This window comes from Odocoileus virginianus, chromosome 3, assembly GCF_023699985.2.
Source record: "Odocoileus virginianus isolate 20LAN1187 ecotype Illinois chromosome 3, Ovbor_1.2, whole genome shotgun sequence".
In the NCBI taxonomy this organism is placed as follows: domain Eukaryota; kingdom Metazoa; phylum Chordata; class Mammalia; order Artiodactyla; family Cervidae; genus Odocoileus; species Odocoileus virginianus.
Window position 1 is genome coordinate 49,279,100 of NC_069676.1, and position 15,904 is coordinate 49,295,003.

Genomic DNA, 15,904 nt, shown 5'->3' on the forward strand with positions numbered 1-15,904 from the left:
ACGCCCAGGTCACGCCTCCTGCGGAGTTCAGCCCTCGGCTTGCTCCGCCCTTCTAGGTTCTGGGGCGTGAGCGTCTGGGCTCGGCCGGAGGACAGTAGCATCGGTCCTAGGATGACAGGGCCATTTCCTTCCCGGCGGGGGTCAAATCCTCGGGAAGCCGATCCATCCTGTCCAGCTACCTGTCCCAAGCGAGGCGCAGGCCGTGTCGCCTCTTTAGGAGGCTCCGGAGAACCGGCCACGCTGACCCTCTCAGGTGCAGAAAGCCAGCTTCCCCCGGCCCGCTGGGGAAGATTCCCAGCTACACATCCAGCCGGGGCATCTGAGGGCTGGAGCCAAGCCAGGCGTGCCCAATAGACCAGTGGAGAGCGCTCTCGCCTGACTGCCCGTCCTCCTCACCCGGACCCAGACTCGGCACCGCACCGTCACCGGGCGGCAGTGGGGGGGCTGCGCAGTCACGCGCGCACCACACTTGCGCTCAGAAGCGCGCAGGGCTCTCTCTCTCCGCCCCGCACACCTGGGCTCCGCCCCCTGGTTCCCGGCCGGCGGTCGAAGGCTTTGGGGGACCCAGAGCGGCTGCGGCAGCGCCCCCCTTCTCCTTCTCTTTCCACGGCTGGAGTTGTCCGGAGCCTGTCGCCGGTCCCAACCAGCCCTCATCCCTTTCCATCCTTCCCTCCCCCCACCCCTGCCGCGGCACGGGTATCTGCAGCCGCAGCCCGGAGCCCTTGAGGCGGCGAAGGGGGGAGGGGAAGGAAGCGAGGGATGAGCGCCGGGAGGGCGTCGGGGGCCCTGAGCCGGACTAGGACGCCCCTGGAACCGGAGCCGGAGCCGGAGCCAGAACCAAACCACCGGTACCGGGTGGGCCAGGTGGTCAGGTCGGGAGAACCCGAAAGGCGGGAGGGGGTGTGCGTGAGACAGTACAGGAAGGGGAAGGGGCTGCGGAGGCCTGACTCAGGCCCGCTCAGAAGAGATGTGGACGCTGACTCAGGCACTATCCTTGTGCCGGCCGCCTGAGAATTCCGTCCCATCTCGCTCTGCAGTGTCCTTGGGAGGGACGAAAGCTCAGGACAAGCTGGAAAGGGGGAGCTCTGGGCGTCGGGGAAGCGGGACCAGGGTCGTGGAAGAGGGCTTGAGCAGCCGCCGTCTAACACCCCTGGCCCGGACCAGCACCCCTGGCACGGACAGCTCCTTGGTTGGGTAGGGGGTGGGGCCAGACCTCAAAGGCTTGTCTGTCTCTCGAATCCTGAGGACGGCATTCCTAACCCTCCCCCCATCCTTAGCTGCAGCCCCCTAACTCCAGGAGCCGCCCTGGCCCGTGCTCACCCGCCAGGGCCTCATGTCGGAACCACAGCCTGACCTGGAACCGCCCCAACATGGGCTGTACATGCTCTTCCTGCTCGTGCTGGTCTTCTTCCTTATGGGCCTTGTAGGCTTCATGATCTGCCACGTGCTCAAGAAGAAGGGCTACCGCTGCCGCACTTCGAGGGGCTCGGAGCCTGACGACGCCCAGCTCCAGCCCCGTGAGTGAACAGCCTAGAACCTGACTCAATCACCTTTCTCCCTCACCCTTCTCCCCACACCTCTTCCTGGCCAACATACCCAAGCTAAATCCTGACCAAGATAGGAGGCCTAGTAACGCTTTCTTGAGTCAGTAAGTGGGGTGCCACCACCCTGAGTAGGGCTAGAGAAGGCACCATGGGTGGGAAGGGCCCACTGGTGGTAGTCTTGGACTCCCGCTAATTTTCCCTTCTTTTCTGCCCTGGCCCTTGAAATGCTAAGGTACAGCATGATGCAGTTTGGTAAAGAGGTAGGTCTTGAGCAATAAGTCATAGAAGCCACCAGGTAATGTACCCTCAAAGTTGACTCATTTCCCTCTGCCTCACCAACTTCTTTCATCCTTCAGCTGAGGATGATGACATGAATGAGGACACAGTAGAGAGGATTGTTCGCTGCATCATCCAAAATGAAGGTGGGTGTAGGCTGTCCCTTTGTCCCCCACCTCCTTGACTTTCTCTTGTCCTGGCCTTTGCCTCCACTGACCCCTTCTTTTCCTTCTCCCCTCAGCCAATGCTGAGGCCCTGAAGGAGATGCTGGGGGACAGTGAAGGAGAAGGGACAGTGCAGCTGTCCAGGTGAGCTGGAAACACGGGCCAGTATGACTTAGCTTGCCTTGGAAAGTATCCTCTCCTCCAGCACATTCTTCTCCCAGTCTCCTTGCATGATTAGGGTGACAGGGGAGAGTAAGGCTGAATAATGGACAGGAAGAAGAAAGTTTGGTAGAAATCCTGAATCCTCCAAACCACATCTCTTCTTTAGATGTCATCAAGCCTAACCTTCATCACTTATGCCACTCCCCTGGGTTATACATTGCACACTTTCTAGCCCTGGGAGGGAAAACAACACATGGTCAGTAATATCTTCATGTTCAGTTTATTAGATAAAGACAATAAAAGAATGGTGCAGCCTGGGGGAAGTGGGACATCTCGGGGGGGGGTTAAGGAGCACACTGAAAGAACGGGAACAAACAGGAAGAAAAATGGGAATGTTCCCCCCTTCTCCCTTCCTCCCTACCATCCAGCGTGGATGCCACCTCCAGCCTGCAAGACGGAGCCCCCTCCCATCATCACACAGTGCACCTGGGCTCCTCAGCCCCGTGCATCCACTGCAGCCGCAACAAGAGACCCCCACTTGTCCGTCAGGGACGCTCCAAGGAAGGAAAGAGTCGCCCCCGGCCTGGGGAGACCACCGTGTTCTCTGTGGGCAGGTGGGTATAGAGTACCCCAGTGACAGGGAGGTTGAGGTGGGGGTCCAGTGCTCAGGCATTTGACTCCAAAGGTGGGCCCTGGCTCTTGCTTCCTGGACTGGGAGCTACAGCAGGAGTCAGGCTGCACAATATGCCCCACAGAGGCTGTCTCCCATGTCCCAGAAGGACATGGCTATCAAACCCAGGATGTCCCTGACCAGAAGGAAGGGCCAAGCAGTCTCTGAGTGGTGGCCCTAAGCCCGTGTCCCCTCCCCTCCCAGGTTCCGGGTGACGCACATTGAGAAGCGCTATGGGCTGCATGAGCATCGTGACGGCTCTCCCACGGACAGGAGCTGGGGGTCTGGGGGGGGGCAGGACCCAGGGGGTGGCCAGGGGCCTGGGGGAGGGCAGCCCAGGACAGGGATGCCTGCCATCGAAAGCCTTCCCCCTGAGAGGCCGCAGCCCCCAACCCTCGCCAGCACCCCCATGCAGAATGGAGGACTCAGGGACAGCAGCCAAGTCCCTCGTGCACTTGAGGGGAACCCTGGAGCCTCTGCAGAGCCGATGCCTGGGGCTGGAGGGAGGGGCCCAAGCCCAGGGCCGGCCAGAAAAGAAGCAAACGGACAGTCAAGCAAACAGGACACCTCAGATCACCAGGTATGAAGACATGGCCAGCGCTGCAATGGGCTGAGCTCTTATTGTCCCTGCTCTGCAAGGGCACTGGTATGACCCACGTCCTGTTCTCTCATTGTCCTCCCCTCCTCTCTCTCAGGTGTCCCCACCACAGGGAGCAGGGGGGATGTGAGGTGATTCTGCCTGGGCCCCAAGTCAATCTCATCCTCCCAACCCCTAAATGAAACTACCTCAGCCCATTGGTTCCCTGAATTCCCGGGGTCAACCACAGGCTCAGCCTTTGGTACATATTCCTTGGTTTGGTGGTGGGGAGTTGCCATGTGCTCCAGGGAGTAGGGAAGGTCCCGCAGCCTCTGGGGAAAAGCAGAGGCTCCGCTTGAATAGGAGGCAACAGTCACCCTTCCTTTCCTCCAAGCCGCCTCCTTCACTGTGCTGACGGACTACCAGCTGGCAGGCCAGGGAGTGGGTGGGCATGAAGCCCCTCCTCTCCACTGGACAGCACTGCCCCCCAGCTGAGGGGCCCACTCTACTTCCACCTGGAGTTGCACAGTCTCAGGCTGGGGGGACCTGGGGAGAAGTCCCATCCCTGGCCCTCAGCCTCTTCCCCTTCCCCTGCTGCCCGCAGGCCGCCTGACCCACCTTCCCCATCACCTCACTCCATGTGCTACAGCGTGGTGGCTGGGAGCAGGCCCCTGCCCTTGGTGGACCCTTAAAGCAATAGCACCTTAGGCCCTCTGTCCTCTTGGCACAAGAGGCCCAGGCCCTGGCTCGGGCTTTGTGCCCTTTATTCACTGTCAATAAATCCGCTCAGACCATTACAGCTGCTTCGAATACTGGCTCCAGCTCCTTCTGACAGGCCTATCCCCATCCCAGGCCCCAGCCCCAGTGGCACTGGCATCTGGAGTGGGGTGGTTCACAGAATCAGGGTGGAGACACAAATAAGCCAGAGTCACTCAAGACTTTGGGGGACAAATTCCAGTCCCAGAGATTTCAGGGTAGTTCACCACCCTAGAGATGGGGTGGTGGCAGAAGAGAAAGGGGGTACTTTCAGCCCCAGAGATGGCTGAAGGATCATGGGGGAAAAGGAGTGGGTTCCAGCCCCAGAAATGGGTGAAGTAGTGTCTATCCCTGAAGGTGAGAACGGAAATCAGGGAGATTCCAGCATTTGACTGTGTCGCTTTGGATCACCATGGGGAGGGGCAGTCTGACAGCACGGAGATGGGGCAGCAGCATCACTAGGGGATGGACAGTCCCCCTGGCTTCAGGTGAGGGGATCTGGATGGCCAGGATCTGGGGCTTTAGCCGGCGGGGGAGGCGGTGGACGCATCTGTAGGAAACACACAGTCAGTGCTCCTGAGGCTTCCCTTGGGGATATCCCGTCCATTCCCTCTGCTCTGCAGATAAAACAGGACAAATTGAACTGACCCCTCTTCCAACACTCTCCTCCAAGGGAGGGGCCCTTACCGGCCTGAGTCGAGGTGCCATCATATCCAGAGACCCAGGGCAGTCCAGGTCTTGGTCTGGAAATAAGAACCGCAAGTCAGCCTTCTGACTTTATTTTGTTCACTTCTGTATCTCCAGCACTTAGGACCATGAAAGTCACTCAGTTGTGTCCAACTCTTTGCGACTCCATGGACTATACAGTCCATGGAATTCTCCAGGCCAGAATACTGGAGTGCCATTCCCTTTTCCAGGGGATCTTCCCAACCCAGGGATCGAACCCAGGTCTCCCACACTGCAGGCGGATCCTTTACCAGTTGAGCCACCAGGGAAGCCCAAGAATACTGGAGTGGGTAGCCTATTCCTTCTCCAGGAGATCTTCCCGACCCAGGAATTGAAGCAGGGTTCCTGCATTGCAGGTGGATTCTTTACCAACTGAGCTACTAGGTCCATGGCACTCTGTAAATATTTTCTGATTTAACAGTCACTAACCTGGGTCATAACATCCATCAGTCCATCTAACCTCAACACTTACTGGGCACCTGTTGTATACTCAGCCCTGCTAAAGGTACCAGAGTAGGGGAGGTGGGATCAGAGCTCCCCCACCCCTAATGGCTGTCAGCGACTGAATAATGAAACACCAACAAACACAATGAATGAGTACTAAAGGATTCAAAGTAAACTAAGGGTGCTGGAGAAGTAGGGTGCAGAAAATGCTAACAGGGGCTCCAGGGACAGGGAGAAAGATGCAGAGAAGAAAGTGGAAATACGTTTTAGAAGAGATAGTTTTGGAAAAGATGGATGAGGAAAATGATGATGCAAACCAGATGTTTGCAGGATTCAAGAACACTAAGGATGTGTATTGGGAAAACACTGTGGGAGAAACTGGTTAATTTTAATAATAATAATAATGATAAACAGTTATTAATTGCATGCTTGCTATGTGCCCAGCACAACGCTGGGTACCCTACAGACATCTCTTTACCTCTCAAAACTTAATGAGGGAGGAACCTTCCTCCTCACTCTGTAAAGGCCCAGACAGGTTAAATTGCACGCTAGGAAGTCTGGGCACAGTTTGAACAGTGGGCCTGGCTCCAAAGCCCAAACTCTTCTACCATCAAGCCTCAGAAAGCCTAAGGGAGGAGGTTCATGAGGGCAAGCAAAGGGGCCAAGTGTAACCCAAGAGTCCCAGACTTCCTGTCTCTTACCCTCCCGGGGGCCCAGCTCCTTCTACTCACCACCAGGCAGGACAGGTGCAGGGGATCCATCCACAGCAGAGGTGGGTGCAGGAGGGGAAAAGCTGGGAGGGGAAGGGGATGGCAGTATCTGGGAATGAGAGGGCAAAGGCTTATTCCTGGCATGTGGGAAGATTTCACCAGCTATTCTTCTCATCCCATCTTCAGTTCCTGTCCCATCACTTCCCAAGCCAGAGAGCAGCCAAATGCTTGTATATGCGTAGGGTTGTAGGTGATACACATTTCAACAGCCCATATGTATTGACATTTTATATGTCCCAGGCATTTTGCTGGCACTTCACATGCACTAAAAATTTATTCATTCCTCTCCACCAACCCATGAAGGAGGTATTTGATGATTACTATGTCAGAGGTGAGACTCAGATTAAACCATCTATCCCAAATCACAAAGCTAGTTAGTGACAAAATCTTGCTAGAACAATAGGTACCATATATCAAAGCACCTCCTAGGGGCCATTGTGCTAAGCGTTTTACCTCCATTATCTCAAATCAGGACAGTGTGTCTCTTGAAAAAGATTATTATTATCCCCCTTCTACATGCATGTGAAGAAACAAGCTCAGCGAGGCCTAATCATTGCCTAAGGTAATCAAACAGGAATCTGAACTTAAAGCCAGCTCTAAAACAGGACAACCAAACTCTTATGAAGACTGCCTTGCTTTCCTTTTTCTCTGTGCCAAAGGAGATGGGGAGACCCAAGCCACAATACAGGAGATGGGGCATTAAGATGAATATGGGACCTCCGTGCATGGGAGGGTCAACCAGAAGTGCCTGGCGACCCAGGGAAAAGGAAGGCTCACCTGCTCAGGGTCTGAGAGTTCAGATGGCCCTAGGGGGCCAAGTAGCTCCTCCACCAGCAGGGAGGGGAAGACCCCAACATGGCCCCCAAATTCTCCCCTCCAGAAGCCGTCATCCACTCCATCCTGGGCCCGGGGCAGCAGGCGGATGAGTGCCCCCTCAGGGAAGCTCAGCTCCTCGGCACTCTGTCCAGTGTAGCTGTACAGGGCACGGGCCAGGAACGCTGTAGAAGCCCAGGAGAGATGGTGAGGGGAGGACGTAGGCAGCGTGCCCTGGACCACGACACCCCAGGGCCACAATGGCTCAGCAATTCTTGTCCCTTTCTTACCTGTGGGCTCCGCCCCCAAAGGGTTGTCGCTGTCACGGCTGCTCTCAGGGAAGGAGAGGTCCGCGAAGTTGAGATAGCGCTCAGGGACAAAGCCTACCTCACCGTGCTGGTTCCGAGCCTGCTCTCCCAGCAATGTGAACAGAAAGTGGGCTTGCCTCAGCTGTCCACGGCCCTGGCCCTCCTCCACTCAGGCTTCCAGCTTTTCTGGCTGGGTCTTTATGGGCCACAGAGAAGTCCCTCCCACTGCTCCCTTGCCAAGGTCTGAGCCCCAGGTCCCTACCCACCTTGACCCATTCGTCGGCATCTCCCTCCTCTATGACCTCCAGCCACTCGCCCTCTGTGATGGTCAGCTCGTCCTCACGTCCTGCCTGGGCCCCACAAAGAAGAATTCAGGACTGGCTGTCCCCTAGCCCTGATGGTCTGAGGTCCTTACCCCCATTCACACCTGATAGCCAAACACCACATGGGCAGGGCAGGGGAGGGGCCTGGTGGCCAGGGCTGGGGGGGCGGGCTCCTCAAAGAGCTCCCCAGTCTCCTCACATTCCTCAAAGTCAGACAGCTCAGCATCCTCAGCCTGTAGGGACAGAGAACAGACATCACTGTGAGGCCCGGTCTCAAGTACCCTCTGTGTCTCCCATTCCATCCTGCTGTTAACCTTGTGGATCCTCCTCCAAGGCAGTACCAACCAACCATTCACTCTGGATCACAGGGAGTCATCAGAGAGCAGGAAAACACTAATGATAATCACAGGGTTACAGTAGTGAGTGCTTACTGTGTGCCAGGCACAGTGCTATGTATCTTATGTATGTTGTCTTGTTTAAGCTTCTTAATGGCACGCATGCTCAGTTGTGTCCAACTCTTTGCAACCCCTGCCGGGCTTCTCTGCCCGTGGAATTTTCTCAGGCAAGAATACTGGAGTGGGTTGCCATTTCCTACTCCAGGGAATCTTCCCAACCCAGGGATCAACCCACATCTGCACCTCCTGCATGGGCAGGTGGGTTCTTTACCACTGGCGCCACTGGTGAAGCCAAGTTTCTTAATAACCCTGTGTTATTTTGTGAAACTACCAACCTCATTTTACTTATGAGGAAATTGAGGCCCAGAAAGCTTAAATTACTTTCCAAGATCACACTGCTAGTAAATGCAGTGTCTGGTACTCAAACTGCTTACAGCCTGCTCTCAGGACCTTAGTTCATAACCACCATTCTATACTCACAGTAAAAGTTAACTGAGAACTCTGTTACAAACTGTGCCAAGAATTAAACACCTAAGTGATTCCATTCAAGCCTCACAACAACCTGTTGAGTTACGTACCATTGTGATTCCTGCTTCATAAAGTCTGCTTTCCATGAGGGCTCTTTACCCTCCCAAGTGTGTAAGGCTAGGGAGTGGAGGGAGCTCACCGTGGGAGAGAAGTCCCTCTGGGACAGCCGGGCCTCACTGAGCCGTCGCTCCTGCTCCACCTCATCCTGGGCCTGGGTCATGGCTGGCTTCAGCCAGTGCTGCACATCCAGGCCAGCCCCCTGCAGCAGGGCCAGTCGGGCAGCCCCCTTCACCTGGCTCACCTAACATGGGGAAGAGGGATCAACCCAGGCGATGGCTGGGTCTGCCTTTGGGAAATGAGTGGAGCCTCCCCAGATATGTCCACCCTCTACTACCTCCTGCTTACAGTCTCCCCACCATCAGATGGAGTGGAGGAGGCCGGAGGAGGTGTGATCTCAGTGGCCCTAAACCCCCAGCGTGGTGCCTCACCTGTGCCCTTCGGATGCTCTCCCTTACTTCCTGCAGCCGCTGTTCTATGCCTGGAGCTTCTCGCTCTGGAGCCTGCTGCCGCCTCTGCTCCAGCCGCTGCAGCACCTGGTTGGGGAGGTGGAGGACAGGGGAGGGTGGAGACACCATGGGGCACAACTTAGAACAAACTGGTAGTTAGCTAGTTGCTTCACACGCATTATGTCATTTAATCTTCCCTGGGATGTGGGTGCTATTATTAGCCCCACTTTAATGACAAGGAAACTGAGGTCCAAAGAGCTGAAGTCACTCAGTACTCTCTTACTCAGAGTTACATAACTAGGAAGCAACAGAGCAGGATTTGAGTCCAGGTGAGTCTTGCTCCCAAGACCATGCTCTTAATTACTGTGCCACACTGTTGGCTTGAATTACTCTTCCCTCCCCTCCTGCCTACAGCCCCATGACATCCCTCAGTGACTCAGGGATCCCCATCGCTCAGCATTTCTTGCCCACCCACGACAGCTGCACCCCCATCTCACCCGATGCCCATGATGCTGGATCTTATAGTCTCGGGCAGCTCGGCTCGTCCAGCGTTGAACTTCTTTCTCCAGGCCACTCTCCCCCGCCACACCTCCTGCACCCCCTTCCAGCTCCAGGACACACACCTGAATGAATAGGGAACTGTGAGGACTGCCTGATGCTGCTCCTTTTACACCTTCTCCCTACCGTTCCCTCCTTATCGCCTCCCCACAAACAGGTGGGAGCACACACCTACGACTGTGGACACACAAACACAGTCCTGGAAATGGGATCCAGGTTGAGGGGAAGAGGTAGAATGAAAAAGATAGTTAAGTGAAAAGAGAGAAGGGTGAGATAAAGAGTGTTAATCTGTGTCCTGGTGGGAGGGAGGTGAACTGGGGTTCTGAAACCCTCTGTCCATGGTTTAATAGTCTCTAAGTAAATTCCACTGATGAACTAAAAAGCCTCTTGAAAGTAAAAGAGGAAAGTGACAAAGTTGGCTTAAAGCTTAACATTCAGAAAACTAAGATCATGGCATCCAGTCCCACTTCATGGGAAATAGATGGGGAGACAGTGGTAACAGTGTCAGACTTTATTTTGGGGGGCTCCAAAATCACTGCAGACGGTGACTACAGCCATGAAATTAAAAGACGCTTACTCCTTGGAAGGAAAGTTATGACCAACCCAGACAGCATATTAAAAAGCAGAGACATTACTTTGCCAACAAAGGTCCATCTGGTCAAGGCTATGGTTTTTCCAGTGGTCATGTATGGATGTAAGAGTTGAACTGTGAAGAAAGCTGAGTGCTGAAAAATTGTTGCTTTTGAACTATGGTGTTGGAGAAGACTCTTGAGAGCCCCTTGGACTGCAAGGAGATCCAACCAGTCCATCCTAAAGGAGATCAGTCCTGGGTGTTCACTGGAAGGACTGATGCTGAAGCTGAAACTCCAGTACTTTGGCCACCTCATGCAAAGAGTTGACTCATTGGAGAAGACTCTGATGCTGGGAGGGATTGGGAGCAGGAGGAGAAGGGGACGACAGAGGATGAGATGGCTGGATGGCATCACCGACTAAATGGACATGGGTTTGAGTAAACTCCAGGATTTAATGATGGACAGGGAGGCCTGGCGTGCTGAGATTCATGGGGTCGCAAAGAGTCGGACATGACTGAGTGACTGAACTGAACTGAACTGAAGTAAATTCCACGGGCTTCCCTGGGGGTTCGGTGGTAAAGAATCTGCCTATCTATGCAGGAGGAGATGTGGGTTTGATCCCTGAGTTAGGATGACCCCCTGGAGAAAGAAATGGCAACCCACTCCAGTATTCTTGCGTGGGAAATCCCATGGACAGAGGAGCCTGTTGGGCTACCATGGGATCACAAAAGAGTCGGACATGACTGAGCAACTAAAGAACAACAAAGTTAATACTAGGATGTGAATAATCAGGGAGAGGCCTAAACCACAGTCCCCTTTACAACTGGCCTGGATCCACCTAGCACAGAGGTCTCACCTGATCATTCCCTGCTGGCTGAAACTGCTGAGGTGGGGTGGGGGAAAACACTCCAGGTTCCTGAAGAAAAAGCTCCAGATCCTGCTCCCAGCTTACCTTGGGGGTTGGAAAAAATCAAAGCCAGCCACTCACTGGCTCCCTCTCCAAGCCTGTCCCCAGCCCTTCTTGGAAGAGAAAGGACAAGGTGAGAAGGAAATGGGCAGACATGTGGTGGGGTGGGCTGCACTGGGAGAGAAGGGTAAAGAGGATCTCTGGAGGGCTCCAATAGGGCACAGCCCTCACCTGGGAGGTTGCTTGCCTCCCGCGGCGAGCATGCTCCAGGGCCATCTCTGCAGCTTCCAGCTCAGTGCGGCTCAGTGAGGTCAGCGGGTCCCTCAGGTGTTCTAACAGCTCACTGACCAGAGCCTGGAGAGAGTCCCAAGATGCTGACACCACCCTCCCCCCAAGCAGGCTCTCTGTCCAGGTTTGGGTGGGTGATGGGCATGAGGTATGGGAAATTGGGAAGGAATAAGACATTATTATTGCTTCTAAAAACAGACCCTCTTGTGTACATAGCACTTAACAGTTTAAAAAGCATTTTCACATTCATTCTCTCCCTTGAGCCCCATTAGTCTTATAAAGTAGTCTGACCAGGGGTTATTCCTGTTGCGGAAACAGGAGTTCAGAAGGGTTAAGTGTTCTGCACAATGTCACACAGCCAGCTAGAAGCAGAAGCCAGGAATGTCTCTTCTGCCCATTCTAAGCAGGCTAGATCCCCCGCCCTACTCAGCCTGTCGGTGATGAGAGGCAGGGAGAGGCTCTCCCTGTGGAGAGGCAGGGGTATCTAGGCTGAGACTAGCCTTGAGCAGGGCCGGCAGTTCTTCCTGGTAGTAGTGGTCAAGGTGGGCATTGGTGGCCACCAAGTTCAGCAGGTACTCATTTCGGGCTGCTCTCAGCTGCTGGGAGTACTGGGCTGATTGGGCAGACAGCTAGGAGAGGAACATAGGTGTCAGCTGGGAGCTCGAGACTCTCAGTGTTCTTCCAAGGCTAACCCAGATCCAGAAAGAATTCTCACATTATTGATATAACTAGCAAACTATACTAAAAATTTTACATACTCACAACTCCTGATCAAAGTCCACTAGTGGAAACTGCATACATTTAGAAGAAAATCCCAACTGCTCCTTATCATGGCCTACCTGGGCCAACATGAGCTGGCCCCAGCACCCTCTCTTTCCACAGTGCTCGTCCCGCTGCTCACAGTGCTCCAGCCACACTGGCCTTCTCTCAGTTCCTTGAGCCTACAAAGTTATTGTCACCTCAGAGCCTTTGCACTTATCACTGCCTCTCCCTAGAATGTTCTTCCTCTACATCTTTGCACAGCTGGTTCCTTCTTGACACTCAGGCTTTCCCTCTAAATTACACTCCCCTGTTATGCTTTATCAAAGAACCTTTTCATTTATTCTGAGTCTTTGTGTATTTACTATCTGTCCCCCCTAACCAGGCTGTGAAGGCAAGAACTCTACAGGTAGTGTTCCCCACTGTATCCCTCATGTTTCGAACAATGCCTAGTACATAAAGGTCCTCAGTAAGTGCATAAAAAAGGAACGAAAAACAAAGGTACTATGTCTATTTTATAGATGAAGAAAATGAGTCTCGGAGAGAACAAGTTTACCAAGGTCATGCACCAAGGAAGTAGGGTAGCCTGGATTCATCCCAGTCTCTCTGACTTATGCCCCTGAGTTCTAAACCACTAGACTAATCTCTCCACCTCTCCCGGTCCCCACTCATGCCCACATCCTCTGAACCTTGGTGCTGAGTTTCTGAAGACTGGTCCGAGTGTGAAAGAGGCCATGGTCACTTCGGTTAAGCCTGTGCAGGCAAAGGAAAGGAGTGGAGGTCAGACCCAGACATGGAGACTTGGCTCTACACCCTGTCCCCAGGCTTCCCAACTCCCCATCAGCCCACCTGGCCTGGACATCAGCCGCCTTCTCCTGGGCCAAGGCCCACACGCGTTCCCGCTGCCCATACAGCTTTCGGCTTCGGCTCAGCTCCCGGACAGACTGCAGCACCTCAGCCTGTGCCCTCTGGAGGTTCTCTGCTCCCTAGGGGCATGGACACAGGAAGTCCTGATCCAGACCACCTCCATCCCTGAGTCAGCTCTTCCTTCACCCCGTCCACTGAACCATACCTTCCGAAGCACCTGCTCCTTAGCACTCCGCCCCGTGCCCCCAGCCAGGTCACGGTATCGGTCAGATGCCTGGAGCCGGGCTTGGCCCCCAGCCATGGTGGCATCCAGCAGGCAGCGCCAGGCACCGAACACCATCCTGCCTCTCCCCAGAGAAAGACTGTGTTAAGGAGGGGAGTACTCCAAAGCTTCACGAGACGCCCCCCTTCCAGCACCACGGGAGACAGACAGCTTTCCCATCCCCCTCGTCTGGGAGCCCATCAATCGATCCGCCCATTATCTCAGCCACAAGGATCCCTCATGCCCTCCCCCACCATCCAGTGTCCTTGCTGGGTCAGCTGCTCTCCTCCTGCTGCATCAGCTCCACCTACAGCTCACGTGCCCTCCCTACAGGTTCCTGGGGTTGAATGCTTCATTCTTTCTTGACCCCCAGTTCCCCCCACCCCACCCCACCGTGGGACTCACCTGCTGTCCATCTCCCCACTCCGGTGTCCTTCCCTCTTCAAGAATGGCCCAGCCAGTTTCTGAAGTGCCTGGTGGGAAAAACATCACAGACCCGATTCCCTTTCAAAGACCCCACGTGTGAGAACATAGGACCAGAATATAATAATACCCCTCACTTTGCTAAGTGCTTTACATGCATTAACTTATTCCATCCTTGCAAGAACCCTGCGTGAAGGTACAATTATTATTATTCCCATTTTACAGAGAAAGAAATTGAGGCCCAGAGGTTAAGTAACTTGTCCAAGGTCACACAACTAAATAGTAGCACAGCAGAGACTTGACACACGTGTGCCTGATTCTAGCCATGTGCTCTTGACCAGCACAGAAGTATGTGTGGAGCCACACTGCTGGTGGTGTAAAGTAGGCCAGAACAAAAGGCAAGGTCCAGAGAAGAGAGTCCCATACCTGCCCATACTCCCGTTCAATGGCTGCCCTCTGCTTGCTGTAGGATCTGTGGAGATTGGGGGTGGGGGAGGGGGTGTTACTGTTTGGTCCATTTCTCCCACCCTCTATCCTGTCTTCAGCGTGGGCAGGAAGGAGTGGGGAGTCAGGCCTAGAGTGTTGACTACACTGACGCTGAAGAGAGAGTCCTTGAGATCACCTCGGGCAGCCGCAGCACAGGACAACCTCACCTCAGTGCTCAGAGACCCAGCAGGATCATCCCCACCCCTGGAGAACCATCTGTGGGCTTGGCGGTGAGGACGCATGGGGGCCTGGGTACAGTGTCCGCCAGCCTTCCAACAGGTCTGGAAGCGGAGGGGTGGGCTTCTGCCCAAAGCTTGATTGGGGGGGGCGGTGGCGGGGCGGTGTGGAGTGAAGGGCTTTGAGGGAGGGTCCCAGTGTGTTTATATGTGTTGGAGTGGGAGGAAGGATAATTCCTATCCGGTATGAGAGAGGCCTAGGGTGAAGGACTTGAATGGGCAGGTTGGAGAGCTCTTTACCCCCGCCCGCCCGGACAGCTGTAGTATGTTGGAGAAGGGGCGGAGCATGTGACAGAGAAAGTGGGGGATATGTGGAGGGGGTCAGGGGCTACCTGATATCCTCCAGTAGGTCTGCCTCTCTCTGCTGCCGGGTCTGAAGGATGCTCAGCTGCTCCAGGAAGCGAAGCTTCACCTCCTGGGCCGGCTTCACCTGTAGGGGTAAAAGGATGAAGACCCCGGGCGCGGGGACCTGAAAAACACTCGGCGCTGGGAGCGGTGAGGGGGCGGGGCCAAGGAGGAGCTGGGCTGTTTCCTCGGTTACTTCTGGGTTGGCCTTTGACCCCTTCCTACTCTTCGACCCCCCGGTCGGGTCTGGTGCCCCCTTGGTCCCCATCACTCCCCCAGCCCGCCGGGAGTCCCCATTTCCAGGCCAAGCTCACTTTTCGGGGCGGCGGCTGCATCTCCGCTCTGGCCCAGGCAGCTAGTCGACTCCGGAACTCAAGGAAGCCCCGCCCACATGTAAGCCCCGCCCCGGTCCAGCTCCGCCCTTGCCCCGCCCACGCCTGGTCAGTCTACTTGCTGCGCGGCAAAGCGCGAGGGGGCCGCAGAGAAACTAAACCTCTGTTACTGCTGTGAATAGCCCGGAAAGGGTCCTCGCCGCCCGGTGGACGCCCAGTCCGCCGGACAGTAGGGGGAAACCTTAGGTTTCTGTGTCAAGACGCCTGGGTTCTATTTCTAGTAGGGAGCTGCTGACTCAGCCCATAATTATTTCTAATCATTCATTTACATATTCAGATCTCCAATCCTGACGCGACGGCTTGAAGGACGGCGAGGAACTCAATCTGTGACCAGAAAAACTGAATCACTGGATGCCTCATCGAAGATGCGTCTGATGAGGGAAACAGGGCTGGTCCTAGGCCTTTTCCCAATTCCCAATGAACTGGAAAAGCCGGCGTGTGAGCGAGGATGAGAAAGACGCCTGGAGCCAGGAAGCAACCCGTACCAGAGGAAAAGACAAGTACATCCTGGTCCAGTGGAGAAGAAACAACCAGCGTGCGTGAGCTGGGAGATGAGCGTGGGGACCTGTGGCCTAGTAAGCCTCTATCACTTTTAGGTTCTGCACCCTTAAGGCTCTGCACCCCAGGACATACCCTGCTCCACCCCAACCCCGCACTGCCTTCTGATGATCTGCACACCCTTTCCTCATCCTTTTCACCTTTCCGTGGCTCACACCTCCTCGCCACACCCCTGACTTGGAAAAAGCAGGTATCTGTGGCCCAAACTCCAGGTTCATATTTCCAACAGTTCACCTCCATGAAGATCACCTCACGAGATCTAAATAGGTACCTCGAACTTTTAAAACAG

At 54.9% G+C, this 15,904-nt stretch overlaps 2 protein-coding genes across 10 annotated transcripts; one reads left to right on the forward strand and one right to left on the reverse strand.

Moving 5' to 3' along the window:
* The first annotated feature begins 89 nt into the window (after nt 1–89).
* Nucleotides 90–4,190, forward strand: RELL2 (RELT like 2). 5 transcript variants are annotated; one of them, XM_020902883.2, is made up of 7 exons: nt 90–253; nt 1,278–1,517; nt 1,901–1,966; nt 2,062–2,128; nt 2,575–2,760; nt 3,021–3,396; nt 3,788–4,190. In XM_020902883.2, exons 2-7 carry the CDS (start codon nt 1,334–1,336, stop codon nt 3,806–3,808), a joined length of 900 nt encoding a protein of 299 aa, XP_020758542.1. In that variant the 5' UTR covers nt 90–253; nt 1,278–1,333; the 3' UTR covers nt 3,809–4,190. The 5 variants fall into 5 exon arrangements, with proteins under 5 accessions (XP_020758542.1, XP_020758544.1, XP_020758543.1 ...); XM_020902885.2 differs by lacking the exon at nt 90–253 and adding an exon at nt 424–872; XM_020902884.2 differs by lacking the exon at nt 90–253 and adding an exon at nt 424–864.
* FCHSD1 (FCH and double SH3 domains 1) lies at nt 4,108–15,048 on the reverse strand. Of its 5 annotated transcripts, none has more exons than XM_020902879.2 (20): nt 14,980–15,048; nt 14,653–14,750; nt 14,025–14,070; nt 13,581–13,648; nt 13,119–13,254; nt 12,896–13,032; nt 12,736–12,799; nt 11,788–11,916; nt 11,231–11,353; nt 10,949–11,044; nt 9,460–9,585; nt 8,945–9,049; nt 8,596–8,757; nt 7,638–7,766; nt 7,477–7,560; nt 7,193–7,310; nt 6,867–7,087; nt 6,051–6,138; nt 4,837–4,892; nt 4,108–4,699 (listed from the first exon to the last, which is right to left on the reverse strand). In XM_020902879.2, the coding sequence occupies exons 1-20, from the start codon at nt 14,998–15,000 to the stop codon at nt 4,634–4,636; spliced, it is 2,073 nt and encodes a 690-aa protein (XP_020758538.2). In that variant the 5' UTR covers nt 15,001–15,048; the 3' UTR covers nt 4,108–4,633. The 5 variants fall into 5 exon arrangements, with proteins under 5 accessions (XP_020758538.2, XP_020758537.2, XP_020758536.2 ...); XM_020902878.2 differs by having other exon boundaries at nt 13,119–13,260; XM_020902877.2 differs by having other exon boundaries at nt 6,867–7,310.
* Nucleotides 15,049–15,904: the final 856 nt, after the last annotated feature.

Coding starts and splice junctions, on each gene's coding strand:
- FCHSD1 (XM_020902876.2), bottom strand. CDS start 15,000: ATGCAGCCGCCGCCCCGAAAA. Junction 12,800..12,895: donor GCGGCTGATGTCCAGGCCAG/GTGGGCTGATGG, acceptor TTGCCTGCACAG/GCTTAACCGAAGTGACCATG. Junction 7,561..7,637: donor ATGTGGTGTTTGGCTATCAG/GTGTGAATGGGG, acceptor TGTGGGGCCCAG/GCAGGACGTGAGGACGAGCT.
- RELL2 (XM_020902883.2), top strand. CDS start 1,334: ATGTCGGAACCACAGCCTGACCTGGAACCGCCCCAACATGGGCTGTAC. Junction 2,129..2,574: donor GGGACAGTGCAGCTGTCCAG/GTGAGCTGGAAA, acceptor CCTACCATCCAG/CGTGGATGCCACCTCCAGCC. Junction 2,761..3,020: donor ACCGTGTTCTCTGTGGGCAG/GTGGGTATAGAG, acceptor CTCCCCTCCCAG/GTTCCGGGTGACGCACATTG.